The following is a 14,188-nucleotide window of genomic DNA, read 5'->3' as shown; positions in this document are numbered from 1 at the left end:
CAAATAAAGAGAAGAGCCACCAAAAGACCTTTATTTCTTGGCCAACTTCTATGCTGAGTCCCTGATTTCCAGTGATAGACGAGTAATTCCTTTTTCTCACTGCTGCCATTGTGTGTGTGTTTGTGTGTGTGTGTTCTCCATGCTTTCCACCTCCAAAGCTTACACCTATCACAGTGGAGTGGTCTTGTTAATACTTAACCTGTGGGACTATCTGCACATTCTGTGACACGATGAGAATGCTTCCTGCTCCTGTCAGAGCCCTGTTCCAGCTGCCGACCCAAATTCCGGGACAGATAATTAATATTCTTCTCTTCTTGCTGAAGAGTTTTGGGCAGAGGGGAAACATTAGGAAGACCATCGGGAGAGGTGAGCGTGGGTGGTTGAGGGAACAGTAGTAAGGCCAGGCCAGTGTCGCTGAGGGGAGGTGACGGAGCAGCGTCAGCCTCCACAAGGGCTTGGGATTTTATTCTATGTAAAATGAGAAGCCATTGGGGGATTTTAAATGAAAGAGCAACATACCCTGATTTAGTAGCTCTCACAGACAAAAAGATAATTCGTTCCTCCCTGTTCATTCCCAGTATCTGCAAAAGAAATACCCTTTTTGTGTTATATCAGACCACAGAACAGAGCTTACGTGTTTTCAGCCAACTCTGACTTGATAAATGTAATGCCAGATTCATGACTGCCGGCCTTGCAGTACCAGTGCCCACCACTGGTTTCCGGAGTGAGGAGGGCGTTGCTTTAGGTGCCTTTTTATTCAGTCATCGATTCATTCACTTTCTTGTCCCTCATACATCATATGCCTCCCAGGGTTAGCCCCTGTGCTAGGGAATAAGGAATCTTCTGTGGACAAACCGAGGTGGCCCCTTCTCTCAGAGCTTCCACCCTAGTGGGAAGCAGGTGATGGTAAGGGCTGTGGTGAGGGTCCATCAGGAGACCATGGCACAGGTGACAAGGGCTGCCCACCCCAGCTTGGCTCCTCTAACAATGCGCTATGTAAGCTGAGACCTGGTGCTAACTTGCAACAGGAGGGTTAAGTTTATATGTGAAGCACTATCTGTTCAGGGAAACTGGTGCTGCTTACTGCTTTGGGAGAGAGTAAGAAAGGAGGAAAGAGACTTTACAGTATGTGGATGGAAAGCTCTTATGTGATCAGTGCTTGCTATGCCTTTATTTCCACGTGGATTCTGCTTACATTAGGGTGTCTTTAACTATTTGATCCCAAAGCCGTCCTGAATGTCAAAGAGTGCCTTCTCCTCCTCTGCTCCCAGTTCAGAGGAGGGAAAGTGTAGACAGCACAGCAGAAAATGTGATTATCCAAAGGCGGCTGCTGGACCAGAGCCAGACCAATGACTCCTGGCCTCATGTCTCACCCGGAAGTGCCTGTGGCCCCTGACGTACATCTTGCCAAGGCGTTCTCTTGGGATCCGTCTGCATGACCATGGCCAATCAGCTGAACTATATTAATTTAAACATAGAATATTTACCTTCCAAACACAGTATCGTTCAGTAGAGCGGTGGCAAAGGCCGAAAGGAGGCTAGGGAGATGGTTCATCGTGCCCAAGGACCGTCTCCTGGGAATCAGCCGCCTGTTGTCACATCGCCCAAGGAAGGTTAATGAAACCGTCTCTGCTGTTTGTGGTTTAGTTTGGCATTCTCCCTGTGTTCCCGGATTCCTGCTTAGTAGACAGCAGTGTATTTTCTCCTCCCCACATTCCTTTGGAAAATGTGGTGAAGGTTATTTTTCTATAATCTTCTAATATCAGGCCCCACTTCTTGTTTATTCTGTCTAACACTTCTTTCTCTACATATCCTTTTCTAATTTCAGCCCCCTTATAAACTGTGCTCAGAAAATTGCTATGCCCTCTCATTACAGCAAGGCCAGCAAATAAAGGAGTGGTAGAGAAGTGTGATGGCGATAAGCCTTATTTAAAAGATGCTGTCAACATGTGTTCTTTTACCCACATCGTCCCAAGCAGTGTGGGAGCTAAGGCAGCCACAGCAAATGGAAACATCGTGTCCCATCTCGCTGTATTCACCACAGTGCTGTTTTTTTCATGGCTTTGGACATTTATTTACTTGGTTTATTAATTAATAGTGGCTGTCGCTATTGAACATAATGATGTGTCCTCATTCTGGGAAGGAAGAACAGCTGATTCCAGTACTGGATAGAAGCTGATGTAGCTCTCTGTCTGTTAAATAAGCATCTTGTGTTTGTTGTAAAAATCAAACTCAGTACAAAAATGTATAAGGTAGGAAAAAAAAATTCTCAGTTTCTTCTTACTCTGCATTTGTCCCACTGTTTGTTCTTTTGACTTAACTAAAATGAAATGACTGCACAATAATGTACTGTCATTTATGACCACTCTGTATTGATGAATACTTTCGTTATTTCCATTTCTCATTAAGTTACCAGCAGAGCTGGAGGCTGTGTTCTTGCACCTTTGCACACACATGCTTGCATTGGGAGAGATTGGAGAGAGTCCTAGAAGCAGGGCATTGAGTATTTAAATTTGGTAGACACTGAATAATTACCTTCCCCAAAAGGCTACCCACCCCCACAAACTTGGTTTGAAAGATTCTCTTATCTCTTCACTCTAGGTATAAGTCAGTGCCATGGCTGATCTGACAATCGTGTTCTCCCTGGAGAGTTACCAGTGCTGTTTTATTTTTTAGGCATGGTGGACATTGCCCGACAAACAGTTGAATTCCTCTACGAGGAGAACGGTGGCATCCCAAGAGACCTTTACCTTCCCACCATTGAAGACATTAAAGACGAAGCAAACAAGTTCACAATTGATAAAGTTCGAAAAGGTTTTGTTTTTCCCCTTACTTTACCTCTGAAACTTCCTATGAAGTGAGTAGTTGAGTTTTCCCAAATATGACCTTGAGCCAAGCAGCTGTTGGCTCTCTCTCCTAGGGTGACTTCCTTACTCTGAGTGGCCTCTTCCAGGCTCTCCTGTGTGAGGCCATAGAGCTTCCTCGTGGGGCATAAGGAGACGCTCGTCTGTCCTCTGGTGTCTTCTTGCACATTTCCTGCACTCACTAGCATGCGCAGGGTGAGACAGGACAGTTGTACAAAGGAGGAAGTGGGGTGGGGCGGAAGGTTCTGGAGAGGCCTCAGGCTTCGTCCTGGCTGCTGAGCTAATAAACCAAGAATATATGGTTGTACTGTGCTTTCTGGAATTTTAATAGAATGTATTTATTTTTTTGATTAAAACTATCATGTTTTTTGAGGAAATGAAAATACAGAAAAGCATAAAAAAGAGTGTTTAAAATGACTCATTATTACCGTGTTTCCCTGAAAATAAAACCTAGCCAGACAATTAGCTCTAATGCATCTTTGGAGCAAAAATTAATATAAGACCCAGTATATTATATTATATTATATTATATTATATTATATTATATTATATTATACCTGGTCGTATAGTAAAATAAGACCAGCTCTTATATTAATTTTTGCTCCAAAAGACGCATTAGAGCTGATTGTCCAGCTAGATCTTATTTTCGGGAAAACAAGGTAGACAGTCACAAAAATATTTAAACATCTTGGGCAGGGGCAGGAATATATATTAGGTTGGTGCAAAAGTAATTGCGGTTTAAAAGGTTAAAAATAATTGCAAAAACCGCAATTACTTTGCACCAACCCAATATTTACTTTTTCCTTTCTTTTTTTTTGAAATCTAATTCACTACCATAAAATTCACCCTTTTAACGTATAAAATTCCACAGTTTTTAGTAGTCACAAAATTGAGTAATCATCAAACCATTGCCTCTAATTCAAGAACACTTTCATCCCCCCAAAAGAAATCCTGTACCCTCACCACTCCCAATTGCTCCCTCCCTTTAACCTCTGCAGCCATTAATCTACTTTCTGTCTCTATACATCTTCTGTACATTTCATGTAAATGGAGTCATGCAACATGTGGTCTTTTGTGTCTGGCCCCTTTCACATCGCATAATTTTTCAAGATTCATCCATGTTGTAGCACATGTTGGTACTGCGTTCCTTTTTTATGGCAAAATAATATTCCATATGGAATATTATTTGTATGGAATATTCCAATATCCCATACAGTTGTATGGATAATACCCATTGTGTTTATCCATTCATCTATTGAGAGGCACTTGGTTTCTTTCTACCTTTGGGCTATTAGGACTAATGCTCTGAACATTTGTGTACGAGTTTCTGTGTGGATACATGTTTTGATTTCTCTTGGGCATATACATAAGAATGAAATTCCAAAGTGACTGCACCATTTTACATTCCCACCAGCGATGCATGAGGGTTCCAGTTTCTCCACATGCTTGCCAACACTTACTGTTGCCTATCTTTTTGATGACAGCCGTCCTAGTGGGTGTGAAGTGGTATCGCATTGTGGCTTTGACTTGCGTTTCCCTGATGACTAATGATGTTGAACATCTTTTCATGTGTATCTTTTCATTTCTCTTTGGAGAAATGTTTATTCAAATCCTTTGCGCATTTTTAAATTGGCTTATATGTCTTTTTATTATTGTATTCTTGTATTCGTACAACGTTTTTTTGTGTTATCTTCCAGACCAAGCTGTTTTCTTTTGTAGTTATAACTAAGCTAGGGTGTTACTAAATGCTGTAGTGATATTTTAGACCCTAAAATAGAGGGTCCCAAGATGATAATGGTATTTGCTCCTGAAGAAACTTCTCGCTCTCCCCTCCTCAGGTCTCACGGTAGTAACCCGCTCTCCAGACAGCAATAATGTAACCAGCAGTACAGTTGGAACTGCTCTGCCAAAATTTGCCATCCGAGGGATGCTGAAAACCTTTGGGCTTCATGGAGTCGTCTTAGATGTTGATTCAGTGAGTGCACACACAGCCTTTTATATGTACTGAGACTTTCATGCCCAGACTCCAAGTACCTTCCAAAGTGGTTATACAGATGGATTACTCTTCAGCTTAGGGGCAAAGAAACCAAGCCAAGTACTGTTATGCCAAATGAATTGCCTGAGATGAGCCCAGATCACAGCTGATAGATCACGAACTCCTAACTCTCAGTGCTGTCCGCTCCTTCAGCCTGTCATGCTTTCTGTCAGCCATTTTCAAACTGTCCCTACTTTATATCTACCCAAGTTCCAAGGGAAAATGTCCTTGATGAATGGACGATCTATCATTGTCATGATTGTTTCAGACACAAATCAGAGAAATAGTTTTGTGATTTCGACCACATCATCTCACTGGTTCTCTCAAACTCAATTTCCCTATATGTGAAATGAGTGTAAATGAGTGTATTAAACTAGACTGCAGTTATCTTCTCCATTTCGCAGGGCCCTGTCATGGGGCTCAGCAAGGATTTGGGTGGGGGGTGGGGAGGAAGGAACAGAAGAGAGTGAAAATGGGGTCCTGTTTGAAAGCCGTGACTCCATGATCCTAAGGTGGCATACCCATGCTTACCTTTAAGAAGTTTCCCTTGCAAGAAAAGCTGATGAAATAATGTGTATAATTGAAGCCTAAGAGTCTCTGAAAAAGGAGCATCTATCACCCCATAGATAAGCTTTCATATCTATCTAGATAGAGATACAGATATTGTTAGGTATCATTAATGATTTGAAATTGCAAGTTTTACATCTTCAACTGACTCCATTTTACCAGAACTTATTTAAATCATAAATTTTAAGAGAGGTTATTAGTGGTTTACTAAGGTGAACTTTCATGTAGAAAATTCAGTCAGTGATGCTGTTGATCTCCTAGGATCTTCTGGTACAAACTTCTGACTCTGGTTATCATGAACTGTATGACTAACAATATTTTTCAGGAATGGAAATGTGTGAAAATAAAAATTAGAAAAATAGAAGTTTTCTTAAAGTAATAATTATTACTTGGATTCCCTTTATTTTAATAATAACCCCTAAATAAAAATTATATTGGTATTTGAATCCAAAATGCATATGCATGAACTTAATTATTATTTTTCCAGCAATAAAATAGAGCTATCAGACAGATTCCCTACTTTTATAAAATTAGTAACACAAAAACAATGAACATAAATTTTTACCTGGCAACAACATACGTTGAACTATGGCTGAAATATAGCACTATTCTTTTAAAATTTCTAAATCACGATTACGTTGCAGTTCTTTCATTTATTATACAAGTTAAAATTTGCAACTGGTATGAAAAAGCTAAACACACTATCAATACAATACTCAATCTGTGACATGCTGCTATAAAACTTCGGTTTGTATATACATATGTATTTTAAACGTTGGGGGGAAAAGTCAGTGCTTAAAAAAACGCATAGACATTTCCTTTTACTATTGTAGGTAAATGAATTGGTGCAGGTAGAAACATACCTCCGAAGTGAAGGTGTGCTGGTTCGATACTGGTACCCTATTGACATGTTGGAAAGGCCCCCAGCAGGCTACCGAAGGACTGCCACCAATGGGCTGGTCACACTGGACAACACCAACCTTCAAATTCACAGGTAACATTGGGCCCTTCTTTCTAGTGGGTCACAGAAGTCCACTTACGCTGTTTTACCACATGTGCCATTCACTGTTGACAAGAAGGCTTTTCCTTCAGAGCTAAGAGTTCGAGAGGAGGCAGCTAGTAAAGATAACAGCAAAATGGCAGGAGTTGGGAAGAAAAGTTGCGGGATCCAGTACCACCTGGCACTCTGCTGTGAGTTGGCGGGGTGGAGGGGTGGCTGGAGGTTTGAAGAGTGTGGAAAACTTCTAAAGAGTAAAGCAAGGCAAGAAGAGCTGAGTGTGTGAGGCAGTGTGTGAGCAGGAGCTCATTTCTGCTAAGCTAACGAGGTTTTCCTTGAGTGCCTGCTTCGTGCCTAGCACTGCGCGGGGGTCTCTAAGGGAACAGGTGCTCTCTGTGGCAGGATGCTTAACAACCTGGCAGGATGCCCTCACATACAACTGTGAATGGTTCAAAAAATTGTGCAACATGGGGGATGAGGGTGAGGGGGATCAAATGTATGGTGATGGAAGGGGAGCTGACTCTGGGTGGTGAACACACAGTGTGATTTATGGATGATGTGATACAGAATTGCACACCTGAAATCTATGTAATTTTACTAACAATTGTCACCCCAATAAATTAAAAAAATAAAAAATAAAAAAAAATAAAAATAAATAAAAATTGTGCAACAATTCCGGAGAAAATGTAATAGTAAACAGTTCTCTGATAAGTTTCCATAACAATTTCTCATGCTACTCACCGATAGTGTCACGTTTCTCATTATGTTGTCAGTTGTGAACCAACTTGAGCGTATTTCCAGCTTCGACCTCTCACTGGAACTCCACATACACGTATCCAGCTGACCCCTGTGATCTGCACTCAGATATAGGAATCACCACATTTGCATAGTCTCAAATTCAGTTTAACAATCAAATTCACAAGACCAAAATAGGCCACACTTGGCATTGGCTTCACTTAGAAAGATACAGGATGGGAAGCATGACATGCCACAGGGCAGTGTCATGCAGGTGTTTTCAGTAGGAGTAGAACACAGAAGTACAGGGGCTGTTCTCTGACCCCACCCACCCAAGTGACAACCCAGGTGTGAGGGATAGACGTCACGTGGCAGTGTTCCTGCAATGGCTGAGCAGCCCCGTGTCCGTCCCAAACAGAAGCCACTACCTTTTGTAACAACTCCACAGGCATGACTTCTAGGCATTTCAGGGAGAGTCACTGTAATCCCGGAAGCCTCGAAGCCACATCCCACCGAGAATGTTCTTTCCAGCCAGATGTACCTTCCAGGCCAGAAGCAGCTTGCCAACTGGGAGTTATGTTGACCATAAGCAGTGTATCTGGTAGGATTGTTGACATTCTGCTTTTGTCAGGTTTTCAGAAGAACGGAGCTAAAAACAAGTTAACTGAAGTCAGTTCTTAAAGAGACGAGGAAGGAGTTTTGTTGGCCCTTCACTCACAGAAAGTCACATAGGCACCTAAAATGTAGCGTGTCAAGTAGAATCTGGGTTTTCCCTAAACTCCTCCTCCACTGGTCTTTCCGTGTCTGTCAGGGGCCCCACGAGTCATCCTTTTTCCTCACTGTCTCATGCAGCCTGTCAGCAGGTCCTGTTGACGCGTCCTCCAAAATACGTCCCCGGTGTATTTGTCCCTGTTTCTGCCACCAGCCCACTGGTCGAGGCCCCAGCTCCCTCTTCTCCCCACAACAGCCAAATGCTCTTTTAGAAACATAGATCGTTCACGTCTCCTCTAACCCAAGCCTTCCCGTGGCTTTCCGTTTCCCTTTCCGGGGGTAGGAGTTACACCCGGACCCTGGCTCGAGGGGCCCTGCGTGGGCCTCAGTGTCTGCTCCTGTAGCGTGCTGTCCTTCAGCCGCGCCGGACTCGCTGTTCTGCTCACATACTAAGCTTGTTTCTGCCTCTGCATCTCTGCACGCACTTCCCTCTGCCTGCAGTGCTTATCCAGAACCTTGCACGGCTGTCCCATTCTCGTCATTCAGATCTCAATGAATATGTCACCTTTCCAAAAAGGCTTTGCCTCACCGTCTAATCTAAAGTAGGCATGCAGTCACACGTTGTCGTAACAGTATTTGAGTTCTCTTCCAGGACCTAATATGTTGCTTTTTTTTTTTTTTTTAATTTTTTATTGTGTGTCTCCTCCCTCTAGAATGTAAGTTTCCTAAAAGCAGAGACTTTGTCTGATTCTTTGCTAGAGCCCCCAGTGCCTGCCTGATCCAGGTCCTGGCTCATACGGTAGACTCAAAATAATTGTTAAAAAGGATCCCCAAACATATATGCTTAAATATCAACATGATACTATTAAAAGTTTTTAAAGCTTCGTTAGTAAGTCTTTCAGCCGTATTTTTAGCAAATGTCTCTGATAGATGATACCTACTGACGATTGTCTAAGTAACTGAGAGAAAAGGCAAGAAAGTGCTTTGTAAGATCTGTCATCTGTCAGACTACAAATGTAGGACATTTATTCTCAGTATAATGTGGTGATCTCGGTGTTGGGAGAAATACGAAACATGCCACACCGTTTTGTTTGATGTGTAAAGTGATTTCTGGTCCTAGTGTGGATTTTCTTCAGAGATACACTGTCTAAAGCACTTACATGGGTTTGAGAGAGAGCTTCAGAAAACAAAGGGGTAGAGGGCTCATCAGTGACCGGGTCGAAGCAGGGCTGCCCAGGACCAGAATGATCTCATTCCAGCCTCATCCTGGCAACGTCATCGTTTTCAGTCGGAGGAGAAAGCTGTGGGGAGTCCGCAAGGGCTTTCAGGTTTCACACTCAGACCTTGTCTGCTTTGCTGCCCTGGTCTCAGGAGCTGTGTAGTCAACAGAGGGATTCCGAGGAGGGAGGAGACAGGTGGAGGGGTTTGTTTTAGATGCTGGCACAAGAATGTTACAAACTGGTGGCGGTGAGAAAGAAACCACCCAAAACGCAGCATCTTCACTGTCTCCACTTCTTGTCTCTACACACTCATCGGGTGTCACATATGGGTTGTTGTTTCTTTAAGTGTCGTTATGCCCAAATCTGATTCATGATAGACCAGCATTAAATTTAATTGGGTCAGTGGGCAATATCAAATGACCCCTGTTGGCTCCGAGTGGTTTTTAGACCTAGAGATTAGGGCAGCTTCTAACTTGCCCTTTTAGTAAAGTACTTCCTGCCAGGAGATCTTTTAATTATGGTGATGAGCTAATAAAATACAGGGAGCCTCTTTGGTATTAGCTAGATTCGATTCTTTACCAAGAGATGGCAATTCCGAATGAGACCTGCTTAGTCGCTAGTGAGCTGATATTCAAGGTGGATGCCAGTTACTTCATAAATTCATCACATTAAAAATGCTCACAGTGAATTTTTTATAATAGCTTTATTTAGATATAACTCACATACCATACAATTCACTCATTTAAAGTGTACAAGTCAGTGTTTTTTAGCGTATTCGCAGAGTTCTGCAGCCGTCACCACAGTTAATTGCAGAATGTTTTCATCAGCCCAAGAAGAAACCCCAGGCGCATTATTAGTCAGTTTCTCTTCTCCTGTCCCCTGGCTCAACCACCAGTCTATTTTCTGTTTCTGTGGATTTGCTTAATTCTGGACGGTGATCTATGTAAGTGGAATCAGAGAATATGTGGCCCTTGTGTCTGGCTTTTTTCACTCAGCATCCTGTTTTCAAAGTTCAGCCAGGTTGTAGCATGTCAGTGCTTCATTCCTTTTTCCTTTCCCGTTCTTTGCTGAAAAATATTCCATTGTATAGGATTTACCGTTCCTCCACTGATGGACATTTGAGTGGTTTCCACTTTCTGGCTATGAATAATGCTGCTATGAACATACATACACAAGTTTTTGTTTCAATATATATTTTCGTCTCTTCCTCCTTAGCGGCTTTTGAGTTGAGAAAATCCAAACATAACTAAATATGGCTTTTTGCCTTAAGCACAAGTCACTACCTTGGAGTACAGTGCATGGGGCCAGGAGAGAAGGCTGAGATGCGATGGTGTCCCTTCAGAGGCCTGCAGCCCGGCCCAGGGTGGGGCTGGAGCGCAGCTGCTCAGTGAGCTCCCCGCCTTGTCCTTGCAGAGAGCTGCTGCGCTGCGAGGCCGCGCTGGCCAGGCTGTACTGCCGCCTGGCGCTGCTCAGCATCTTCGCCCCCAAGCTGCCCCACCTGTTCACCCGCCTCTTCCACATCCGTGCCATCCGTGACATCACCCTGGAGCACCTGCAGCTGCTGTCCAATCAGCTCCTCGCACCTCCCCTCCCAGGTAAACCTTGGCTTCGCTGCTGGTACGGCAGACGTCAGCAGCAGGGAGGGGAAGGCCTGAGAGGGAACCGGGCGCCGTGCAGGCTGGTGCTCAGGGTGCCCGTTGTCCACATGGGGGGCCCGGTGCGGAGGTGTCTCTGGGCAGGAAGAGCCACGATGGTCTTGGCAGTGCTTTCCCCTCTTTGGAAATGGAGGTCCATCACTGACCTTAGCCATTAATCCACTAAGCATTGAGCTTCCCAAACTAATTGTGGAGTGTGCTTTACACTCTCCACTCGGAGCCACCTTAGCGGTTCTGCGGTCCAGTTCAGAGTGGGCTGGGCTGCCCAGTACGTCAGGCTCTGGGAGCCCCTGAATCCAAGCAGCTCCACTCCTGTTTGGGCCTCCACTTAAGATTTTATTTTAGGAAATCATTTTGCTACTTAAAGGAAAACGAAATATAAAGACCACCGATCTCCTGACTCCGTCCTGCCCCCATGATGTGATAGGTAACGCTGTTATCCCAGTCGTGTCCAGGCCGAGCCATGCTGGGTATCTGGACAGTCTGCTCACTCTGGTTACTTGGGCTCTCACAGCCGTTGGCTCTGTGGTTCCTCTCCTGTCCCCAGACGGCACCATCAGCTCTAGCTCCATCCTCCTGGCGCAGTCACTGCAGCATTGCGTGCGTTCCCAGAGCTGCTCGGCCACAGACCTCTTCTACCAGGGCAGCTCCCAGACAGTGAGAGAGTGGCTCAATGTGGCCATCACACGGACCCTGCACCAGGGCGAGGACAGCCTTCTGGAGCTGACGAAGCAGATCTGCTCTTTCCTGCAGGTAGAAGTCTAAAGCTCTGATGTCCCCTGAACGGGGATGGCAGTTTTTAATTGGATGGCTCGTGGGCTTGCTGAAAATGGCACTCTTTCTTCCCCATGCCTGCCCCCACCCCCCGCATCGGTCTCCTCTCTTTGATGCTCTCCTGTCGTGTCCCTTCTGTAGTGTCCTTCCTCTGGAGGACTTTCTTGTCTCCTGAACCTGGGACAGCATCGTGTGGGCTCTGTTCTGTGCCTGGGACCCGGGAAGATGAAGTGCTCTCCTGTGTTTAGCCTGTGGCTTTCCTTGTGAAATGTCTCTTTGCAGACAGCACCCGAGCAGTTCCCCTCCGAAGAGTTTCCAGTTACCGAGTCCAAAGTCAACATGGACGTTAATTTCCCTGGGGCGGCTTTTGTCGTGGTGTCTTGCAAAGAGAGTCAGTCCGGATTCCGCAAAGAGTAAGTTGCCTGTTCTCCAGAAGATGGTGATGGGGAGAGAAAAGTTAAGTGCATTCTGGAGAAATTGACAGAAGAAAAACGCAAATTGTTTTTTTTCTATTTTCAATGCTTATTGTGTTTGAAAATAATTTACAGTTCTTCCCATATTTCCATGTTTTGGAAATCAGTCTTTATAAAGAATGACCTTCAAAATGTGGTGGGAACGGCTTACGTAGTCTCACTTCTCACGACAAAGCATCTGCTGACTCCCTGGTGTGCGTGGACTGTTCACACCGTCTCTCCTTCTCAGCTCCTCTCTGTACAAGGCACCGTGGGCACGCGTGCTTGTCTACGGGCTCGGCCACAAAGTGAAGCGAAATGGCCAGCTAAACCTCATCGAAGCCGTCTGCTACCCTCGGGATGCGTCTCCGGCCAACACGGGGCTCACGCCACCTCCCACCACCAACCAGTACCCTTGCGTGATCCTCTCCACAGACAAGGTCCACATCAAGCTGGGTAAGTCCTGAATTAGCTCCTAGTAACAAGAACGGCTTGAAGTCCTCTGCTTTTCTTCTTGTTCACCACAGAAAGGATTTTGTGCCTTGTACCTTGCTGTGTTCCAATTTCTATGTGTATAGACTGGCACCGCTTAGGGCAGCGTATTGTAGACAAAGTAGCTCCCTTTGCCGCCTGGGGCAGGCCTGGCAGAGGCTGCTCAGACTCCTTTCACCGAGTGTGCTGGGCCGCCTACTATTTAGATTGGCCTGAACAGAGCAGTCTCAGCATGCAGCTGTAGTAAGCCCATTACAGCCGGCATGTCTCAGGCGGGATACGGCTTCCTGGGGCGCGAGCAGCAGTGAGCATCTGCTCCCCATCTACGTGAGCAACAGCCCGGTGGCCCGGCTGGGGGGCCCATTTGGTTCTGTCTCCTCTGCATCCTTTGCTAAGCTCCACAGGTTGAGGTTTAGATGAGGGTTCCATCTCTGTAAATGGCGAAGCCGTCGCTGTCTGCTCTATGTACCACACACAGCGGACTCTGAATAAACACAGAGGAAAGGAAGACCCAGGCTTAGAGTTCCACTGTGCGTCCTTGATGTATTTGACAAGAAAATATGGACACGTGTTTGCTAGAGGCAATTACAAGCTGTATGGGACTTGGCCTCGCCACCGCCCCGGTCCTAGAGACATTTCTTTAGGAAATGAAATGAAAGGACATTCCTTAAGTGATTTGGTCATTGCTACACAACTTAAAGATCTCTTTGTATTAGGGCCTATTTGTTCATAGAGTCTTGCCTATACTAGCTGTCTTTAAAACTCTACATTAGGGGCGGCCGGATGGCTCAGTTGGTTAGAGCGTGAGCTCTCAACGACAAGGTTGCTGGTTCAATGCCCACATGGGATGGTGGGCTGTGCGCCCTGCAACTAAAGATTGAAAACAGCAACTGGACTTGGAGCTGAGCTGCGCCCTCCACAACTAGATTGAAGGACAGTGACTTGGAGCTGATGGGCCCTGGAGAAACACACTGTTCCCCAATATTCCCCAATTAAAAAAAAAACAACTTTCTATTTCCTAACCCTCATCCTACCATGTAAAAAAACAACAACAAAAAACTTCACATTAAACACGGAGATCTCTGTCTTAGGCGTCATTCCCCGTTTGTCACCATGTACACATTCCCCCCAAAGTGCAGGCCGGTCACCATGGCTCCTCCTAACTTGACCCCTGCTGCCTGGCTGGTGTCTGAGCAGTGCTTGCAGTGGGGGCTGGGGTGCCATGCAGGAGGAGGGGCATCAGGCCTCAGGGCCTTTCCCTCTCACTGTAGGCAGCTTTGATCAGACTCAGGCCACGGCAGTGACGGAAGGTAAGAGAGAATCAGCCCAAGGTCCCACCGGTGCCTCCTGCCCAGGACCCCAGGCTGGTCCGCTCTATAAACCTGATAGAAACTTGATGCTCTCCTGGGATTGTAGCCATACCAAAGGGCTGATCATTTCCTTACCAAGCTGCGAATATTCCAGTGAAGCCTCTTTCAAAGTCTTACTTCCTGTTTCCATGCTGGGTCATCAGGCTGGTTGGTATCTGACTGACTGGGGAATGTTTATCCTTCCCAGTTCCCATTGCTGCGCTTTGTCCCATTGTCACACCAATAAGTGGACTTCATGGAGGGATGTGCCTTGGTTCCTTCCGTGCCTGAAGCTGCCTCTGGAATGTCAGAGTCATGCTTCCTCTCACCTCCAGCA

At 45.3% G+C, this 14,188-nt stretch overlaps 1 protein-coding gene across 6 annotated transcripts in view; it reads left to right on the top strand.

Moving 5' to 3' along the window:
• HECTD4 (HECT domain E3 ubiquitin protein ligase 4) overlaps positions 1–14,188 on the top strand; it is a 165,260-nt gene that overhangs the window by 129,691 nt on the left and 21,381 nt on the right. For all 6 annotated transcript variants that reach the window (XM_033098456.1, XM_033098451.1, XM_033098450.1 and 3 more), the window contains 7 exons: positions 2,677–2,814; positions 4,703–4,839; positions 6,300–6,460; positions 10,543–10,724; positions 11,332–11,537; positions 11,841–11,971; positions 12,261–12,466. In XM_033098456.1, the coding sequence (XP_032954347.1) occupies positions 2,677–2,814; positions 4,703–4,839; positions 6,300–6,460; positions 10,543–10,724; positions 11,332–11,537; positions 11,841–11,971; positions 12,261–12,466 (1,161 nt within the window). The remainder of the gene's footprint in view (positions 1–2,676; positions 2,815–4,702; positions 4,840–6,299; positions 6,461–10,542; positions 10,725–11,331; positions 11,538–11,840; positions 11,972–12,260; positions 12,467–14,188) is intronic.

This window comes from Rhinolophus ferrumequinum, chromosome 25 (assembly GCF_004115265.2).
Source record: "Rhinolophus ferrumequinum isolate MPI-CBG mRhiFer1 chromosome 25, mRhiFer1_v1.p, whole genome shotgun sequence".
Lineage (NCBI taxonomy): Eukaryota > Metazoa > Chordata > Mammalia > Chiroptera > Rhinolophidae > Rhinolophus > Rhinolophus ferrumequinum.
This window is presented reverse-complemented; position numbering and strand designations above follow the sequence as displayed.